The following is a 20903-nucleotide window of genomic DNA, read 5'->3' as shown; positions in this document are numbered from 1 at the left end:
TTCTATGGTGATTAATGCATTTAATCAATCACCTTGAGATTCTTAGCCATAATAGATGATTCCTACCTGTTCAGTTCAAGGACTGTCAGCACCAAGTTAAACTATAAAAGCCCCAAAGACTCTCAAGCTTCCTATTAGACACCTTAGAATACTTTAAGGGCAGAATCCCATCTCTTCAAACAGAGGCTCTGCCCCTTTCTCAACATTTCCCAACTTTATAAATGTCACCTCTATTGCTTGAAGGCAAAACCAAAAATTCTAGTACTGAACTCAAGTGAAGGCTCTATTTCCAACACCCAGCTGCGGACTCACTGTTTGCACTGTTAGGCGATGACTTCCTGTAGGGGAGATAATAAGGAATCTGGGATATTCGTCATGAATATAGGATTGTCACTGTCACTGTCATCCCGTTGCTCATTGATTTGTTCAAGCGGGCACCAATAACGTCTCTCATTGAGAGAGTTATTGTTACTGTTTTTGGCATATCCAATACACACGGGTAGCTTGCCAGGCTCTCCGAGAGGGGCGGAGCAATCAAACTCGGGTGGGCCGCGTGAAAGGCGAAAGCTCAACCATAGGATTAGAGACAATAAAATTTTTCTAGCCCCTCATCTCTGCCCCCTTCCCCTAAACAAAAAAAAGTGTCTGTCACAGAGGCAGGCTGGAAAGTAGGGGTTGGGGTAGTGACAGGAGGGGAACAGAAGTATAAACTGGTGAAGGGGTGGGTGTTCGAACACTGCATGACTGAAACTCAATCATAAGCAACTTTGGAACTGTATCGCATGTTAGTTAAAAGCACAAAACTACATCTAGTCTTCCACATAGCATATTCAAAGAACCAATGCATCAAACGCTATCCAGAAGTTTGTTCTCCGAGCCCATGTTCTCCCTGGAACATGTATCTTACTTGCTCTTCTTCCACGGCTTATTTCCACTCTGGAGAAACCTATGTTTTCTCTAGAACATACTGCACTTTCTCTCCCTTCACATCTTTCTAATTAAGATTCAATATAAACTGCCTTGCGTCATAAAAAGAACAACAAAAAAAGTGTCTCTTGGGGTGGTAGCAATAGTGCAGTGGATAGAGCATTTGCCTTGCTTGGATCCCCCCAGCTTCCACTGTGGTCCCCTGAGCACCATGATGAGTAATTCCTGAGCACAGAGCCAGGAGTAACCCCTAAGCATAGTCAGCTGTGGCCAAAAAAGTATCTTTAAAATAAAAAAAAAAACACATGTTAAGAGACCCAAAGACTTTAAAACTTTAGTATTGAAATAAACTGATTTATTTCTGAAATGGTCCAAATTGCTATCTCCTGATCCAACAAAATGACACACCTCTCAACAAAGCAACAAGAGACATCCCATAGGTCTACAGTGTCTATCAGTGCCCTCTGGCCTATGCATGAGGGGTAAGAATCACCAGTCAGTGGCACTCTGAGCTGCAAAGACTAGAAGCAGACCTGACTCCAAAAGACCCTAGTGGCAAGGGCTACAGACAGACGTGGATCATCAAGTCATCCAAATCACTGCCGCAGAGAGAGTTCTCAGAACTGAGTGTAGGGATGGCCAAGGCAGGTCCAGGTTCTATCCTGAGCACAGACTGTAATGGCCCCTGAGCACTGCTGGGTGTTTGGTCAAGTAGCAAAACACAGTAATCAAACTCAAAACTTAAAAAAAAAAAAAATTGTAGGGACTGGCGTGATAGTCCAGTGCATAGGGCACTGACCCTGAATGCAGCCAACCAGAGTTCAATCCCTGGCAGCCATATGGTCCCCCGAGCCCTCCAGAAAGCCAGGAATGGTCCCAGACTATAGAGTCAGGAGGTGTGACCACCCCATACCTCCTACCCCTACACACACGAAAAAAAAAACCCAAAACATTCTACAGAAATAAGAGGATATACACCTGGTTTTAGGACATTTCCAAATTTTAAACTTACATAATTAAAGCAGATAAAAAAAACAGAGACCCTTTCTCCACATTTCTAAGATACTTTCTCCGAATTTCTAAAACATTGCATGCCCCTATCATGGAAAGCCAAAATATGCCTTTAAATTTGTACACTGCAGAATAAGCTCTTTTTCTTTTATACTAAAGAGAGTCTGTTTTCAATACACACTAAGATGATCTTGCCAAGAGCTGGAGAGAGAAAGCCTTCCTAACAGTGAGCCTCCTATTTTGGGTCCACAGGTGACCCCACGAGCACACCAGTGTGGTCACTGAGCAGCCAGGAACAACCCCCGAGCTCTTCTGTGATGGCATCAAGATAAGCAAACAAAATGATCACCTTAATAATAATCTGTAGTAACCCATTTTCCAGAAGTAACTCACTAATATTTTCTTTAATAGCAAACTGCTTTCTGACATTGCTTCAATGTAAACCATGATTCAAGGGTTTTTTGGTTTTTTGGCTTTTCGCATCACACCAGTTGATGCTCAGGAATTCCTCCTGGCTCTGCACTCAGTGGTGACCATATGGGATGCTGGGGACTGAAATGCCCTACATGCCATACTGTCACTCCGGCCCCAACCATGATTTAAGTTTCACCACTGCGATTAATTTTCTTATAGGCAAAGAAGGGAGAAAGGGTTCTGAATTATAATTTAATATGTTCATTTAACAAAATAGTACAACCCATTTGAGCATTAGGGATATCAGAAAACTCATGCAAATACATTGGTATTACCAAACAAAAGGACCAAGTAGGGGGAAATAAAATTCAAGGTTTTTTAATTTATTTTTGCTTTCTTTTATCCTCTGTGATTCCCTTTTTACCTCATTTTTTTCTTGTGACATTAAAATGGCATTGATTATGTGCTGCTTCACAAGAAAAGATTTACTCATAACAGGGAATGTGACAGATATGGCCTGGGAAAAGGAGCAAGACCCAAGAGGAATTTGGGCCTGTGATAACACATGCACAGAATTATGGTATCAGCACTTAATGAGAAACACACAAGAGGTCTTGTTTTTCCCTATGCCTAACACCTCAGCATTATTTCCAAATTACAGAAACACTTGGAAGGAACAAAGATATGGAGGCGGGGCCAGGAGCCAGCTCTCGTCTCCATATCTCACAATGAGACCCGATCCATACTCTGAGGAGACATTCCTTTGAGCAAGAGACAGCCAGAGGAGGGATAAGCTCAGGTGTACGAGGTAACCCACCCCCAAAACTAAATGCCACAACTCACTGAGTTGGGGAGAGCATCATGGGCAAGAAAACGCAATACTCAGCATATAATACTTTTTGCAAATTTTTATTACCACACTAATTCTAAATACAGGAGCATTTAAAAAATGTCAATTAAAAGTGCTACTTAAAATTGAGATTCTGCCTTTCTTTCAATATTTTAAAAACAAAACACATGAGAACTATAAGGTATATGAAGTATACAAGACATGTGAAACAATATATTCATCCAACTGTGCTCCAGTATTTTTAGTTAAAATATTTTACCAGTAGGCCAGAAAGAGTATAGTGAGTAAGGCACTTGTCTTGCAAATGGTCAATCCTCTGTTCAATCTCTGGCACTCCATATGGTCCCCTGAGCATTGCCAGAATCCCTGAGACCAGAGCCTGGAGTAAGTCCTGAGCAGTGCTAGCTGGCACCCCAAAACTAAAACAAAAACAAAATATTGAATTACAGTGGTAACATAAGTGATATGTACAGGATTTATACTGCCATAAAAACGCCCGCTGCTTCTCCAGTATCCAACAGAGGCCCCCAGGGTCCTGCATATGTAACTTTGTTTCTATGACAAAGCAGGGATGAAGTACTGCAGGGACACATCTTCATGGACCAAGTCAAAATGAACAATCTTGTTGTTCACAATATCTAGGGAGAGAAGAAAACACATTACTATAAAGGCCTGTTCCAGCACACGCAGTCATTCCAATTAATGTTTTCTTTTTCATCCTGGAACTGCCTTCTCCAGAGGCAAGTGACCTGTACAGTGACTCTGAACAAAGCAGCCAGTTCAGGTCAAGTCATCAACACTTAGTCGTGGAGAGGAAGAGAAAAGGAGCTGCCGATGGTTGTACTGGAAGCCCCAAAGCAGCCTGCCTGGGACCCACAATGCATCCAGGAAAAAGCAGCTTCCCGCCACTGGGCAGCCAAGGCATGATGAAAAAAAGCCAAGTGTCCATGAGAATTAAGGTTAAGGCTACAGTCAGCTCACAGACATTCAGCAATCCTGTACATTCTAGCAAGGTGAGACCCAGGTAATAGGTGTGGCTATGGATAAATCCCAAGACAAGGGTACAGATACCAAAAAGGTAAGTGTGCTGTACCTCCTCTCTTTCAAGAGCAAGGGGAAAGGGTGAATGACTGTAGTGTGACAGTAACAGTGAGTCCAGGGCTCCCGTAACTGAATTAGGAGGAGAGCTGCTGCAAGGGAGAATCCAAGGGTAAGACAGCTTGCTCTCCACACAGCAAGGTACACAAGGGAACCCAGTCAAGCCCAGCCAGAGCCAGTGGCGAAGAGAATTAGAGGGCTACAGCACAGGGCCCTGGCTATGGAGAGACAAGTCACATGAGAGCAAAGAAACGTGTGCAGTGGGAATGCACAGAACAGCAAAAGTAGTCACATGGCATCAGGGAAAGAATATGGAGCTACATCTGGAGCAGGCCAGCCACAGGCCCAGGCAGAAAAGGAGGGTAAGGGGGGGCGTGGCAAGAAAAGGTATAAGGAATGCACTTTCGGTGTGACTGGGTTCATCTTTCTGCTACATTCAAGTTCACCTGTCACCTTTCTGAAGTCTTGCTTATACCAACACACTCTTCTGTTTTATGGTCACATGCATGCACAATGCACGTTCAGTCGGAGTGAGTGTGCCATTCTCTGAGCTTCTACTCAACACATATTGCAAACACATTGCTAGTTTGCAGTATGGCCACTGAAGGCAGGTCTGTCAGGACTGACAGTGGTGATTCATCCAGGCACCTGTCAGAAATGAGGACTGAGGGTCTCAGAGAGAGAGTAGGTGTTTGCACTTACAGAGATTCCTGATGGCTGCTGTACATGCTGGCCTTTTGAGAGGTGTTACCTAAAACTGGTAAGGGTCCATGCTGAAATCTAGCTGTGCTACACTCAGCCCCAGAGATCCGCAATCACAGTGCCCAAGTTTCTAAGGATTCAGCTTAGTTACCTCTCCAACAGATCAAGCCTTCTAGTGTCCCGGCATCTCTGGCCCTCCATCCTCTGCATTACCTTCTGTGTTCATAATCTTATTTTCTCTAATCTTAAAATCTTATCTTGTATTAGAATCTTACCTAATGCCATCTAGAATAACTAAGTGGTCAGCCTATGAGTTATCAGATAAGAGGGCCACTTCCAAACAAGGTCAACCAGTCTTTCAAGTGCTGTGATCTTAGCAGCAAACAGGCAGACTTGAAAATTTCTTGGTTGATAAGCCATTTTAGTCCATGACAAGTGTGAAAACTAGTGAGTAGCTATGAAAGAGAAACTAAAGCAGTCTCATGAGAGGACCATTAAGGACTGAGACTCTTTGGGGCCAGGGGGAGGGGTTCTTAGGGGTAGAGGGGGAGGAGCTCACAGGGTATTCCTGGCTTGGTCACTTAGTAACCCCTAGGGGTGCTAGGAGTAATACCAGGGATTTAAACTAGGGTGGCTGCACACAAGGCTAGACTGTGGCCTCCTCCACTTTTTCCTTCTTTCTCTGGCCCCAAACGTTCTGAAATTCATTTTTTTTTTCTTTTTGGGTCACACCCGGCAATGCACAGGGGTTATTCCTGGCTCTGCACTCAGGAATTACTCCTGGCGGCGCTCAGGGGACCATATGGGATGCTGAGAATTGAACCAGGGTCGGCCGCATACAAGGCAAATGCCTTACCCGCTTTGCTCCAGCCCCTGCAACTCATTTTTTAATTGATATATTTATTTTGAGTTTTTGAGCCATACCTGACAAGTGTTTAGGGGTCACTGATGGCAGTACTTAGGGAACCATATGCAGTTCTTGGGATGGAACTAAGGCCAGGTGCATATATGCAAGGCAAGTGTCTTATCTCTGGCCCCATAACCAGAATCTTGAGGAAGCCTAAATGCTTTGAGACATAGCACAACTAGTCAGGATGTGATAACTCAGATGAGCCAAGGAGGGGGAGACTGACAGAGCAAGAACGGGACACCTGACATCTATTCCTCCAACTGTCTGGCACAGGAAGTCTGGACACACCTACCAAACCAATGGATAGTGGCTTCCAGAAGTATTCTCACGAAGGTGCCAGGAGCTGTGTCCAGGAGCTGTGTCCTGCTGCATTTTCAGGGACTTATACATCAAAAAAACAGCCAAATACCTCTGTGTTCCAGAAAACCTGAGGCCACATGACTGAGATTGTTTTTGTGTTAATGTGACTGCACACAATTCTGAAACTATAGTTGATTATAATACTTAACATAAAAAAAAATATAAACTTACTGCATATAGCCTTTGTAGGATTTACTTGTTGTCCAGCAAGAAGTTGTAGGAGCTTCTTAATGTCTATGTGCACTTCAGCCATTTGTTCTGGATTTCTATCTTGAGAAGTGTTTTCAGAGGCTAAAATGACACAAATGTTTAAAATACAGTATCTGGGTTAAAAATATAACACACCAAATTAGAGGGCAAGCACTGCATGGAGGAGACCTGGGCTTAAGTTCTCCCACCCCTGCCCAGGACCCCAAGTACCACTAGGCACAACCCCCAAGCACCAAGTCATGAGCAGCCTCTGAATACCGCTTAGTGTGGTTCAAAACCACCTCCCCCACCAAAAAATCTTTGTGGATATGACAGGGTACCCAGAGACAGCAACATAACCAACAGTCCATAAACTGTTTACAATACTAGTGAAGAAGTATTACAAGATATGATAAAATATCGTTACTTATTAAGCAAGCATTTATTAAGTCCTAACTCTTTCAAATACTATGCTGATTTCCAGGGAGCTAAACTATGACCCATCTTCTACTAAGGGTGGTAAAACAAACGCGGATCAATGTCTTAATTATACGGATTCATGTATGCTGTAACATATTGTTACAGCATATTAGAATATTAAATATTGTTACAGCATATTATAGAATATCATAGCATATTAAATATCCTATAACATATTTTAAAATATAATAACATAATATGTAACAAAATATGCTGTAACATATTTTAATAAGGAATGTACATTATACTGTCTTAATAAACTTGTAGCAATTTGCCTCTAAAATTCTAAATATGGTCTAATATGTTTGCTTTAGAACACATGCAAGTCATTAAAAAATACTTGCTAAGGGCCAGGAGGACTGGTCCACGGTTGCAAGCCTGCCTCAAGAGCTGGCGGAGACAGGGAAACTGGAGACACTGGTGCTGGGGAATTACAATGGTGCAGGGATGGGTGTTGCAACATTGTATCACAGAAATGTAATCATGAACAGCTTTGTAATGCTCTGTATCACTGTGATTCAATGAAATAAATAATAATAAAAAGTTTTCCGAGTTTGCTCACATCCAATGGATCTATTTGATTAATTAAGGGCACTGTAACACTGTTGTCCCATTGTTCATCGATTTGCTCAAGTAAATCGCATCAAGGGTACCAGTAACGTCTCCCTTGTGAGACTTGTTACTGTTTCTGGCATATCAAATATGCCATGGGTAGCTTGCCGTGTGGGCAAGATACTCTCAGTAGCTTGCCGGGCTCTCCAAGAGGGACGGAGGAATTAAAGGCAACTTACAAAAAAAGAAAAGAGCTGGGGGAGAGGGCAGCTGAGCTAGAGAAAGGATCATTATGATAATGGAAGGGATTACTCAGGATGGGAGACTGTGCTGAAAGTGGGTAAAGGACCAAACATGATGGCCTCTCAGTATCTGTATTGCAAACTATAATGCCCAAAAGAAGAGAGACAGAGACAGAGACATAGAGACAGAGAGACAAGACAGACAAAGAGAGAGAGAGAGAGAAGAGGAGAGAGAGAGGAAAAGTGCCTGCCACACTACCATAGAGGCAGGTTGGGGTGGTGGGTGCGGGAAAGCGATGGTGGCAGGAGGGATACTGGGATACTGGTGGAGGGAAATGTACACTGGTGGAGGGACAGTGAATGGACATTGTATGACTGAAATCTGATCATGAGAGCTTTGTAACTGCTTTTCATGGTGATTCGATTAGAAAAAATATATAACCCCGCCCCCTCCAACCCAGTGATCCCCTGTTCATTCCCACAAAAGCATCTCTTAACAGCCATGCAAGCTCTGTGATACTTCCTTCTAATCCCATCTAAATATATCTGTTCACTAATTCTATAGTCCCTTATCACCTGGCATGAGATGACAAATTTGAGCACCTAGGGAAAATTTGCATTCGCTAATTTCTGACTCCATTTGAAGTGAGACACACAATGTTAAAAGCAAGGGCCAAAGAGATAGTACAATGGGTAAGGCACCTGCCTTGTACACAGCCAATCCAGGTTTGATCCCAAGTACCATAAATGGTCCCCTGTGCAGAGTCAGATGTAAGCCCTGAGAACCACCAGAAATGCCCAGCCACAAAAAACAAACAAAAAAGGTTTACAGCAGAAAGAAGAATTTAAGACACAGAAAAGCTCCTGCAGATTACTTAGTGACACTTGACATTTTCCAGATGAGGAAAGACCCTGAACCCGACTATTCCCATTCGGTGGCAGGACTCCGTAAGCTCCAGCAGGCAATCCTGAACACGATCTCTTCTCTCCCATGAAGGAACCACACTCACTGGAATTTTGTTCTGAAATAATTTATTAATAAAAAAAAAACTCATCAGTAAACTTACCTAGTGGAGGGTTTCCAAGATCTTTAAAATGAGTTGTAACACACACAAGGTTTGTTTCTATTTTCAAGTTCAACTCTCCATTTTGATTTGCTTCAATAATCTGCAAATGCAATATTTTATATAGTCTCAAGAATGAAAAAAGAAAAAAAAAAACATGGACATCATCAAAACCAGGGGACTGGGCGTCCCATTAGATTCCAGATTATTCCCCAAAGCACCAAGACTCATGTGACATTTTGCAACAAAGAGAATCAAAGCCTAAGAAGCAGAATCTCAGAGGGGCCAGAGCGACAGTACAGCAGGTATGGCACCTGTTTTGCACAAAGGTCTGATCCCCAGAACCCCATTAGGTCTCCGAGCCTACCAGGAATGACCCCGAGTGCAGGCCCTGGAGTAAGGCCGAGCACTGCAGGTGTAGCCCAAAAGCCAAAACAATAAAAAGAAAGTAAAGAAGAAACTTAGAAACCTCCAAACTTGCAAGGAAAGCTATTTTGCATGGGAAGAATGGAGAGCCCGGCGGGAACCCTAAGAAAAGGGGAAGTGGAGTCAGGGGTTCCTGCCCAGACACTGGACCAGGAGTGAAGCTGGAAGGCCTGTAGCCAGGGTACAGCAGGTAGGGCGCTGGCCTTGGTCGCGAGCAATCTGGGTCTGATTCCTGGCACCAGAGATAGTGCCCTGAGTATTGCCAGCTGTGGCCCCAACCAAAGACCCTCAGAGAAGAGAGGGCAGTGATGAGGAGGAAGCCTAAAGAAGTGAAAGTACAAGTCAAACAGGACCGTGTTAGGCCTTTGGCGGAGGGAAGAGACAGCGGGGGAGGGAGTCTCGGGAAGGCAGGAGAGGCAGCCACAAGACAGGCTGGATGTCTTCGTGGTCTACGGTCACAATGCAACCAAGAAGTCCATGACTCTAGAGATAGAAACTACTATCTCTGGCCCACACTTACAACTCCTTTGAACAGACCCAGAGAAACCATCTGAAACAATAGAATTCTAGTCAAAACCCACAAAAAAGTATATTCTGAAAGAGAAAAATATCTTTGGGCAAAAAACACATTTAAGGGGGCTGGAGCGATAGCACAGTGGGTAGGGTGTTTTTTTTGCCAGGTTCAATTCCCAGCATCCCATACAGTCCCCTGAGCACTGCCAGGAATAATTCCTGAGTGCAGAGCCAGGAGAAACCCCTGTGCATTGTCGGGTGTGACCCAAAAAGAAAACACACACACACACACATTTAAAAGCACTGCACTACAGAGATGTAAAGAATGTGATTTAAAGAAAATTTTAAAATGTAAGTTATAAAAAAAAACAGCATGAGTTAGAATTAAAGAAGCTCAGAAATGAGATGTTAGCGATAAGAGGTTAGATAACTGCAAACAGGGTCCAGGAAGAGCCTCAGCACGCTGAGGCCAGGCTTTATTCAGGAGACCTGACTGGTGACCAGACACCACCAGTAAGGAGCAGCGCAGAGATGGGAGTGATCCACGGGCACTGCTGGACATAGTCTAAACACGCCTTCCCCAACACTCTCTCTCTCTCTCTCTCTCTCTCTCTCTCTCTCTCTCTCTCACACACACACACACACACACACACACACACACACTCAACAAATAATCAGAATAAAAGAAAACTGCAAAATGGAAACAGAAGCAAAAGTACATCAGAGAGTAAAAGAGACTGAGACACAAAGGTGAAAAATAAAAAGTATCAAGGAAGAACAAAGATATTAAAAAAAAAAAGAGGTGGGTGGGGCCCGAGTGACAGTACAGGGGGTAGGGTGTTTGCCAGGTACATGGCTGACCAGGGTTCAAGCTGAGCTCCAGCATCCCATATGGTCCCCACGAGCACCACCAGGAGTAATTCCTGAGTAAAGAGCCAGGAGTTGGCCTCCATCACCAGGTGTGGCTCCAAAAACAAAAAGAAGAGGGGGGGGGGTTGGAAAGGAAGTAACAGCTAGCGCAGAAGATCCAAGTTCATTAGAAGTTTTAGAAGGAAACCAGAGCATCAAAAGAATGTAAAAGGAAGCAAAGAGACAGAGGCAGTACAGGGGATAAGGCCCCTTGTACATGGTGATCGTAGTTCACTCCCAGGAGACAGTGATCCCTGAGCACAGAGCCAGGAGTACACCCTGAGCACAGCTGGGGGCGGGGGGGGTGGTGGGAGGCAAAATCAAAATCAATAACATAATCTTAGAAAAAATACAAGCTCAAAACCACAGGCTGAGGCTCTCAGCACCCAGAGGGAGACTAAGCCTGACACTCTCAGCACCTAGTGGAAGACTGAGCCTGATGCTCTCAGCACCCAGTGGGAGACTGAGCCTGATGCTCTCGGCACACTCTGCCACACGGAAAGGCAGACACTTGAGGGCACACAACCGGGAAAACTGGTTGCAAAGATCAAACAACTAGACTTCAAAAATTAGAGGAAAAGTTCCAGTGTACTTATCAAAGCTTCCCTCTTCCATGAATAAATCCAAGTTACTCCTAAGTAAGGAGGCTCTGAATGGAATCATTCCTAGACAGCGGCATTTCCACCCCATTCTTGTAATGGGGCACAGGAAAAGAAAGCATGAATCAAACTGAGTATTATCCATACAACATGTGAAAACAAATGAGATCCTATTAAGTTATTTGTAGTTCCTGAGTCGTCTGGAAGGGGATGAGTTGTGAAAGACAGGTGTAAGAACTGTAGCTCTGCTGCAGTGCCATGATTGACAATGCTGTTCATGACAGGGTTTCATGATACAATGTTCCCAAAACATGCTTTTACCACAGTGTCTGCTTCCCTGCACTAGAGTTGGTGTGAGAATTTTTACCTATAGTGCCAAAACTGAGACTGAATCGATAGCACAGCAGGTAGGGTGTTTGCCTTGCATGCAGCTGACCGGGGTTCGATTCCTCCATCCCTCTCGGAGAGCCTGGCAAGCTACCAGGAGCATCCCACCCGCACCACAAAGCCTGGCAAGCTACCCATGGCATATTCGATATGCCAAAAACAGTAACAAGTCTCACAATGGAGACTGGTGCCCGCTCAAGCAAACTGATGAACAATGGGACGACAGTGCGATAGTGCTACAGTACCAAAACCAGCTGGAGTTATGGGGACAGAATAATGAACAACTATTTTATGCAATGTCAACGTAAGCAAAAATGTGAACATAACGGGACAAGAATGGAGAGCATGGAAATTAAACATGCATATTAATTGCCTTATTTTTGTAAGCATGCCTACTCATTTATCATAACAACAAATGTAATACTAACCATAAAGTCTTTAGTACTTCACAGGACAAAAACCCTTTACTTACACCAAGAAGTTGGGATGAGAGTTTTGCAAACTCCAGAGGCCTGGGGAGGGCGACTGACAAGTCACGGGCTTTGCCAGAGTGCTGTCTGCACTGGGCACCCAGACGGAGCGGCAATACCACTGCCAACCTCCACCTCAAGCTCCTGGGGCCGCTGGCTTCTCCAAAGACCCCTTCCTTCCAAGCTCCACCCTGTATTACCAACCAGAGGTTCTTTTAACCAGAAGTTCCTGGCTGGGAAAATAGCTCAGTGGGCTAAAACTCAAACTGCATGTACGAAACCCTGGTGCAGAAGGAATTCCCAGCACCGTGCTGAACACCATGCCAAAGGGAGGGCCTGGGTTCTGCCAGGTATGGTTCAAAACAAAAAAATGAAATTTAAGAGACCAAAGAGAAGCTCATAGAAAGGTATATGTGTGAAAGCAGAATCTAAGATTCTGTTACTCGGTGCAGTACATTTCGTTTGATGTTATTATCTGCTCCTTTTCTAAGCCTGCCAGGTATTGGAAATCTCACGTGGCAGTTTGCGAATGAGTTCTCCATTTAAGCCATTATCAGTTGTCACCTAATAACAAGCCAGAAGGATATTATTATATTTCTTAGAACACTCACATAACCCAGAAATGATACTAAAACAAAACATAGCAACCATCCTTGGAAACAGACTGAACTCTTCCAAAATTCTGCAAAGCTAACACGTGACACGTATCCACTGATTTCAAATGCTCCCAAGAACTGTACATTCTTACTCTTTTTAAAAACAATGGACTTTATATATAAAGATTAATTCAAGGAAGCAGCCTGCAACAGACTCTACTTGCTTTGGGCTTACTCACTTTCTTCAAATTCCTAAACTGTGAGTAATCAAATGTTGGGTTTGCATCTCTTTTGACCACATCTGGCAGCAGACATGGTCCCATGAGAGTGCTAACCACCCAGAGACCTAACAAATGACTAAGTCACTGTATATCAGTTAGGTGGGTTAGTTCTGTAATGAACACTCAGAGTATCATGCACACAGATCATATTTCTTTCAATGATTTCCTTGTTACCAACATTTATGAATACTAGCCATTAATTATAAAGACCCCCTACTATAAATTATCTCTCAATGTACAAAAAATAAACAAGTTCCTATGTAGCTGTTCCATCAATCCCACTTGGAGCAAAATGCCACACGCACCACACAGCTAAGCACCATGGCTCACATGGTACCAGGCTGCAGGACTGATAACTCGTACTGGACCAACACATCAACACCCATTCCCTTGTTCAGTCACTAAATGAACCCAATCAAACTCTGAACCATGTTTCTCAAAGAGCATTTTAAGAATAAAACTAGGCTGGAGTGATAGCACAGCGGGTGCACGCCTTGCACGCGGCCGACCGGGTTCTATTCCCAGCATCCCATATGGTCCCCTGAGCACTGCCAGGGGTAATTCCTGAGTGCAGAGCCAAGAATAACCCCTGTGCATCGCCGAGTGTGACCCAAAAAGAAAAAAAAAAGAAAAAAAGAATAAAACAACTAATCACAAAACATTCTGTATGTTCAAAGATGAATGTATCAGCATTCCTGCATGCAGTTTCAGAATCTAGACCAATGACTCAGAACATACATTTTAACAAGCCACTCAAGACCCACCCACATGCATCTATGAAATAATTCCTTAAAACACAACACAGTCTGCTAATTCATAGTCATTTTCGGTTTCCACATGAACTACATGAGCAACCCTCCCCTCTTCCCCATCTCCAACCCCATCTGCGTGGGTCTCGTATCGCAGCAAAAAATGATGCACTGTGTGATTATAACCCAAACATGAAAGCTTGTAACTATCTCACAGTGATTCAATAAAATTTAAAAATAAAACTGATGGGAAGGACTAAGAGCCTCAAGAATGGCTCAGCATCAATAACAAGAATAGATATTTATACCATGTTGGATTTTTACCAAACTCCTTAATTCTGTGCCTGGAATAGGGGTAGGCTACACGCATACAATCAGACATAAAAGTCTGATCACCCTGGATCTTGCCATGATTACTATTTCTGGACACTTGGTAGGTCCCACTTAGTATTTGGTATCATATGGGGCTAGCAGGAGATACAGCAGGACAGCAGCCACTCCATAAACTTTTTTTTTCCCCAACACTACAGAGCAAAGGAAAACAGCTCTGATGATTTTATCTGTCTCAGGTATTTTGCTGACTCATTTCCATTGGAGAGAAGAACAAACAATGGGTCCCTGAGTTAACTGCCTCCTTTTCTCTCCTGGGTTAGTCTGAACCTCTCTGGGGTATCTAGAGACTCCCCAAGGAAGCTGCCAGCCTGACAAGCAGATCAACAGCAGGTGGCCACAGAAGAACAAACTACCAGCAGATCTTCATTAAAAGCCAACTTAAGTGAAAGCAAAATCTGTGAAGATTAAATCATGAAATAAAGTAATCTTAAGTATAAAATTTATGGATAAAATGGTCCATAATTTTTTTCTCAGTTTAGGAAACTTTTGCAACTCCAAAGATCTAGTGGCTAAGAGGTGGCTGGGACTAAAAGATGTTAAGTCAGAGTTTGTGTTTCCAAGAAGCTGGCAGCTCAGCAGGTACATCAGCAAGTAATTTAGTTTGCATAGAAAAGATTAGCTCAGATTCCAACGGCCATATAACGCTGTACACTCTTACCAAGAAGTCCAGTGCCCACAACCGGCCTCAGTGAGGGGACTCTTTCCCTCCTGGACCTGGCGAGGGAGAGTGAGGGTATGGCTCCTCCACGGGGAAAGGTTTCACCCCTACAAACAGTCTAAAGCAAACACTGCAGAGTTATTTTCTAGAAACTTACAAGATGATTGCTGATGTTTTTCATTTTTTCCACAACACTCTTCATAATCTTCAAGACTGGTAAATAAATGCTAACCTATAAAATCAATGAGAAAAATCAGAACTGTTAAAAAAATTAATGTTGCTAATGACAAGTAGCCACTGTCTATTTCTGAAGACCTGTATGCTTAAAAGCTAGAATCCTATTTTTTAAAAATCGTCTGAAGAAACTTCCTTTTAAAATACAATGAGAAAAATTACCATATAATTTAACTAATCCATACTTCTGGTTACCTCAGTGACCAAGTCCCTATGGACTTTTTTATTGTTCCAGGCCTCAAGAACTACAGGAAACAATTCTCAGAGGTAAGGACACTGGGGTTGGGCCTTCTACTCTGCAAAAATAACTGAAGCAGGTCTCTGTACTAGCACTCTAACTATTAGACCTGGGAGCAGTAAGGTTTTCCCCAAGTCATCCAAGATCTCTACATTTTTCTTTTGGAAAAAGAAAAATATCATGGATATTTTGGAAATATCCTTTTTTAATGAATTATGATTAAAAGACAAAGCATTCATTGTATTAAGCTGATTTTTGGAATAACAAAAATTTCCATATTCGGGATTGATATACACAAACCTGGACAAAACTAATTACAGAAGAGCAGATCAAGTTCTGTGAGACCCAAATGGAGGCTGAAGAAGGCAGCACTCACAGGAGAGAAGACAGGTTGCCAAAATATAACTTTATGTTTTCTTTTCTCCTTGGATGATACCCAGCTGTGGACTTACTCCTGGAGGTGTGCTCAAGAATCATGCCTGGCAATGCTCAAAAAACACAACAATGCCAGGTATTGAACCAGAACTGGCCTTAGTGCATCAACCTCTATACGACCTCTCTCGTCCCTTTGTTTCTGAGTGCTAGTCCCGAGCAAAAGATTTCTCTTCTACTGTAAAGAGTATGTAATTTCTACTACATACTATACTGTTTTAGGAAGTTTTGTGTAAACAATAGAAAACAAAATTCCTTTTTCCTTTGGTATCCTTTAAAATTAAATATCACTTCCTGTCGCTACATCTTGCAAATAAAATCTACTATACACTTTCCAGATAAAATCAACTACAAGAAGCCAGAGAAATCGCTCACGAGGCTGAGCAAATACAGAATCAGTAGTAATTAACGAGCCCCATCAGATGATGTGGCTCCAAATCCAAAAGCAAAGTAGAGAGCCTGCCACAAACGGGGAGGGGGAGTGCAGTCAGGACAGGGAATGGGCCACTATGACAATGACAGGTGAAAATGATCAGTCTGAACGACTGATCATTTGTCATGAGTGCTGAAAGTAGTGCTGATATGCATGATATTCTTTCAGTAACCATGCTGCAAGTCACAGTACTGAAAAGGAAAATAAAAGGGAGAGAAAGAAGTGTCTATCATAGAGGCAGGCAGTGGAGATAGGGCAGGGTGAAACGTGAGGGAAATTGGGAACATCAGTGGCAGAAAAGGTGCACTGATGAAGGCGGTGGGTGTTGGAACACTGTATGACTGAAATTACCCCAAACAACTTTGTAACTGCGTATCTCACAGTGATTCAATTTTAAAAATCCTATAAAAAAATAAAAATAACACACACTGCATGACTAAAATCCAACAGTTCAAATAATGTCACTGTCATGTGCAAAGGGACCCAGGCATTACTTACATCAGAGGCTGGAACTGTAGGTTCTTGCAAATCCCTCCACAATTTTCTAGGAATAACCTTTATGGGAATGTCATGCGTCACAATGCGACTACTATTCAATGCAGATAACTGTCAAGAGAAGAATTTAAGATAATTGGTTATAAAAAATAGCTAAAAAACAATAAAATAAAACTACAAAGCCAATCTAAGTGGAATATTCTCAATTTAGCCATCAAAACCCATTCAGCACACCACCAATGCCAAGTGTTGCCCTGATCACCTCCAGGCTGAACCACATCATCAGGCCCAAGATCTAGCCTGGTTGGTAGAGTAAAGCCGGGGTGGTCTCAGGACCCTCAGTACTGCTTGGAAGCCTTCACCCCAACCCCAAATCCATCCAGCAAGTATTTATTGTGTGTCCCTTAAGTTCTGGGTCATGTTAGATCTGGAAAGTACAGCAAACAAGACGAGGTTTCTAAAGTTGTAGTGAAAACAAAAAGGTCAGTAATCAAGGAAACAAAACTGTGTGAGCTACAAGTAACGCATACATTGTAGTCTTAAGGGAAATAAAACGGAGCAATGGATACCGATAGTTCCTAGACAGATGTCAAGAAAGGCCTCTTGTGATGTTTCAGAATCAGCTGTGGGCAGATGGGAATGAGAGGACAGTATTCTAGCAGGGGTTGTTAACAGCACAGGGAAAACCTGCTTGCAGAAGCACTTATACTACTTAAGGGCCCAATATGTGTATAAGACACCAAAACTACTATATCTACCCTGCTGAAAAGATAACTGTATTTGTTTCCAGAGGCTTTTAAAAGACACAACAGATAATCAGATTTCAGGATAGGAAAGTATTATGCAACCATCTGGGTTTTCTTTGGCAACTGAAGACTTACCAACTTTATACTGTAATATGCAATACTGAGTAGAAACAAGAACTGCACTACAAAGAGTTTTTAAAAAAATTATGAAAGCATAAAACTGTACTACAAAGAGTTCAAAAACTGTTAAGAAACTGAAGAATCCTGTTCCATAGAGACACCAGTGTCCACATAGTGGACATAAAGTACACAACACATATCAGTAAGAGCTGCCAGGGCACAGGGGGAATATCAGGGGAGAGAGCAGGAGCCAAACACCAAAGACAAGGTTCCGAAGAAGCACGTAAGAGAGACCCAGTGGAAGTCCTAGTGTCACCCGAGCCTGGGAGCCGGGAGTAAATGGCATAGACAAGGAAGCACCCAGAGAAGGACTTGCAAGATAGGTCTGGCCACAACTGAAGGGCTTTGACACTATGTTAAGAAACCTAACTTTCACAAGGGGAAATATAAACTGGCTGATTATTAAAAAAGAAACCTGAACTTCATTCTGTGAGCATGTGTGTGTGTGTGTGTGTGTGTGTGTGTGTGTGTGTGTGTGTGTGTATGTGTGTGTGAGAGAGAGAGAGAGAGAGAGAGAGAGAGTGTGTGTGTGTGTAGGGGGTGGTCTATGTGGTCTGAGGAGAGATGTGCATTAAATTCATCTTGTAGTAGTATGGAAGATAAATGTATTATTGGAGAGAGAGTTCATTTAAGGTACTACAGCAGATAAGGAGGAGAACTTCTTAAAAGTGGGAATGTATAAAAATCATGATTTCAAAACAAGGCAGCAATACTATTAAAAGGAATGGAGATATAAAAAGACTGCACAGAAAAAAAGCACAATCAAGTGGCCTAATACTGACCATAGTGCTACTCAAATAAGTGTAACGAACTCCAGTGGAAAACAAATTGCCCATGTACAAGTTTTTTATTTCCATAAAACCAATGAGTTTTCCACAGTGTTCAGAAGCCTGGATTTACGTGTTCTACTCTTTTATTTTTTTGCTTTTGGGTCACACCAGACGATGCACAGGGGTTACTCCTGGCTCTGCACTCAGGAATTACTCCTGAGTAATTCCTAATTACTCAGGAATTAATCCTGTATTCAGGATTACTCAGGGGACCATATGGGATGCTGGGAATTGAACTCAGGTTGGCACGTGCAAGACAAACGCCCTACCCATTGTACTATCACTCCAGCCCTACGTGTTCTCTTCTTTCTGAGAAATTTAAGATCTGGTCACTTCCCCAGCCTCACATGCTGGGGGGAAAAGCAGCTCAGATAGAGAAGGGACCACCAAGCAAATGGTGCTAGGTAGGCCTGCTCAGGATGGAAGATGCGGGCTGAAAATAGACTACTGACTGAACATGATGCCTACGTAATACCTCTATAGCAAACCACAACACCCAAATGGAGAGAGAGAGCAAACGGGAATGCCCTGTCACAGAAGTGGAGTGGGGTGGAGGGGATGGGGTGTGGGTGGTGGGAGGGATGCTGGGACCATTGGTGGTGGAGAATGGGCACTGGTGGAGGGATGGCTACTCAATCATTGTATGACTGAACCACAAGCATGAGAGTTTGTAAGTCTGTAACTGTATCTCACGGTGATTCGCTAATAAAAAAATTTAAAAAAAATCTGGTCGCTTCCTACTTACCAATTCTATAGAGACAGTAAGGCAGGGGAAGTGTTTATTGGTCAGTTTTATTTTCAAGGCTCTAGCGTTCTGAGCAGTTTTCAGGGCTCGAGATAAGTTTTCTGATGTCAGTTCTAAATAAATTTCATTATTTTCCGCTGAGACACCTTCCATCTGAAATTCGCTGAAGAAGTTCTCCTGTCAAGAACGACGGGTGTGGGGGTCAGACGTATCCTTTCCAACAGTATCTGGGGAGTTCTCAGGCCTCGCCCAAGCAGCTGCTCACCTGCTCCAGTTCACACCACATACTCACTCCCCCGCTGGCCACCTGGTCCCAGATGATGAAGTTCAGCTTCTCAGGGCTGATGCGGAGCGTGCAGGTCTTGGCTAGCTTGGCTATCATGTTACTGACCCCTACAGCAGAAGATCCCATACACTAAGGAGCTGACACAGCTTGGCTAGCAGGCTAGCACCCTGGAAGCCGCTCTAGCTCACAGAACTTCCAGCTGAACTTGGCGCAATTATCAGAGAGCAGAAGCAAGGCCTGGAGCATCAACACTGACCCTCCACTGCCAAGCGCCCGAGCCCAGTCTCCGGGCCATTCCTGCCACGTCCAGGAGCGTCCCATGGATACTAGCCCTTACGTGTGTGTCCGAGGTCCCGGGCCGGGGCGGGGACACAGGTGGGTTGCAGCCAGGGGCTCCCCATGGACACTGGCCCTTAGGTGAGTGTCCGTAGCCCGGGGTCGGGTGGGCTCAGGGTCACAGGCACTGGCCCTTAGGTGAGTGTCCGAGGGCGCAGGAGCGCAGGTGGGCTGCGGCCGGGGGAGCCGGATGGACACTGGCCCTACATGAGTGTCTGAGGCCCGAGCCGAGGGCACTTTTGGAGCGCGGGGGGGCTGCGGCCAGGGACGCCCCATAGACGCTGGCCCATTAGTGACTGTCCGCGGCCCGGGGCCAAGGGTGCTGCCAGGGACACGGGTGGGCTGCGGCCGGGGCGCCCGATGGGCACTGGCCCTTAGGTGAGTGTCCGCGGCTCGGGGCCAGGCCACGCGCTGGCTCGCCGCGGTGGCCCTCGGTGCTGCCGACCCCGCCAGGCCCGGGGCGGCCCCTCCCCGCTGCCCGCCCGGCCCCGCCCGCTCACGCGTGAAGTGGCTGAGACACGCCGCATCCCCGATCCTGGCGCGGAACCGCATGGCCGGAAGCGGAAGCGGAAGCGCGGCGGGGCCGGCGGCGGCGGACGGGAAACGCCGCGCGCCCGGGGTTCCGCGGGACCGGCCGCGACTCTCCTTCCGGGACCGGCGAGGCCGGCGTGGGGGACCGGGACCTGCCCTGCGGCCGGCCGGCCCGGAGCCACGCCCAGAGGGACGGCACTTCCGGGTGGGCGGGGCCGGCGCGGGGGACCGGGACCCTGCCCCGCGGCCGGCCGGCCCGGAGCCACGCCCAGAGGGACGGCACTTCCGGGTGGGCGGGGCCCGCGCCCGGGTTTCCGCGGGGTCCTGCCCGGAGCTCGGCGACGGTCCAGCGACCGGGGACGCGGGGCCCTGGCCTGTGTCTGGAGGTGTCTGGCGGGCAGCCCCGGGGAGCCTGGAAAGGGGTTCAAGAGCGGGCTCCTCGGGGCCCCCATTCGTCGGGGCGAAGGAAACGCCGCCCTCCGCGTTCCTCTCGGAGCCCCCAGGGCCGGAAGGCCGCGCTGGAGCCGCCACAGGGCACTGTATTGCTTTAGAGTTTGGAAATAGTCAGTTTTTAAATTGGCAGCTAAGGGGTCAATCCAGACTGCTTAAGGAATGTGCAAGAAATGGTAAGGCACGC

General features: G+C 45.0%; 1 protein-coding gene across 1 annotated transcript; it reads right to left on the bottom strand.

The window, feature by feature from the left end:
- Nucleotides 1–3183: 3183 nt before the first annotated feature.
- On the bottom strand, nt 3184–20458 carry HUS1 (HUS1 checkpoint clamp component). Its single transcript, XM_055127066.1, has 8 exons — nt 20236–20458; nt 19379–19506; nt 19114–19290; nt 16616–16723; nt 14938–15012; nt 8803–8902; nt 6444–6563; nt 3184–3840 (listed from the first exon to the last, which is right to left on the bottom strand). Exons 1-8 carry the CDS (start codon nt 20285–20287, stop codon nt 3758–3760), a joined length of 843 nt encoding a protein of 280 aa, XP_054983041.1. The 5' UTR covers nt 20288–20458; the 3' UTR covers nt 3184–3757.
- Between the last annotated feature and the right edge of the window lie 445 nt (nt 20459–20903).

Source organism: Sorex araneus, chromosome 2 (assembly GCF_027595985.1).
Source record: "Sorex araneus isolate mSorAra2 chromosome 2, mSorAra2.pri, whole genome shotgun sequence".
Lineage (NCBI taxonomy): Eukaryota > Metazoa > Chordata > Mammalia > Eulipotyphla > Soricidae > Sorex > Sorex araneus.
The sequence above is the reverse complement of the archived record's forward strand: the minus strand, read 5'-3'. Positions and strand labels throughout refer to the sequence as shown.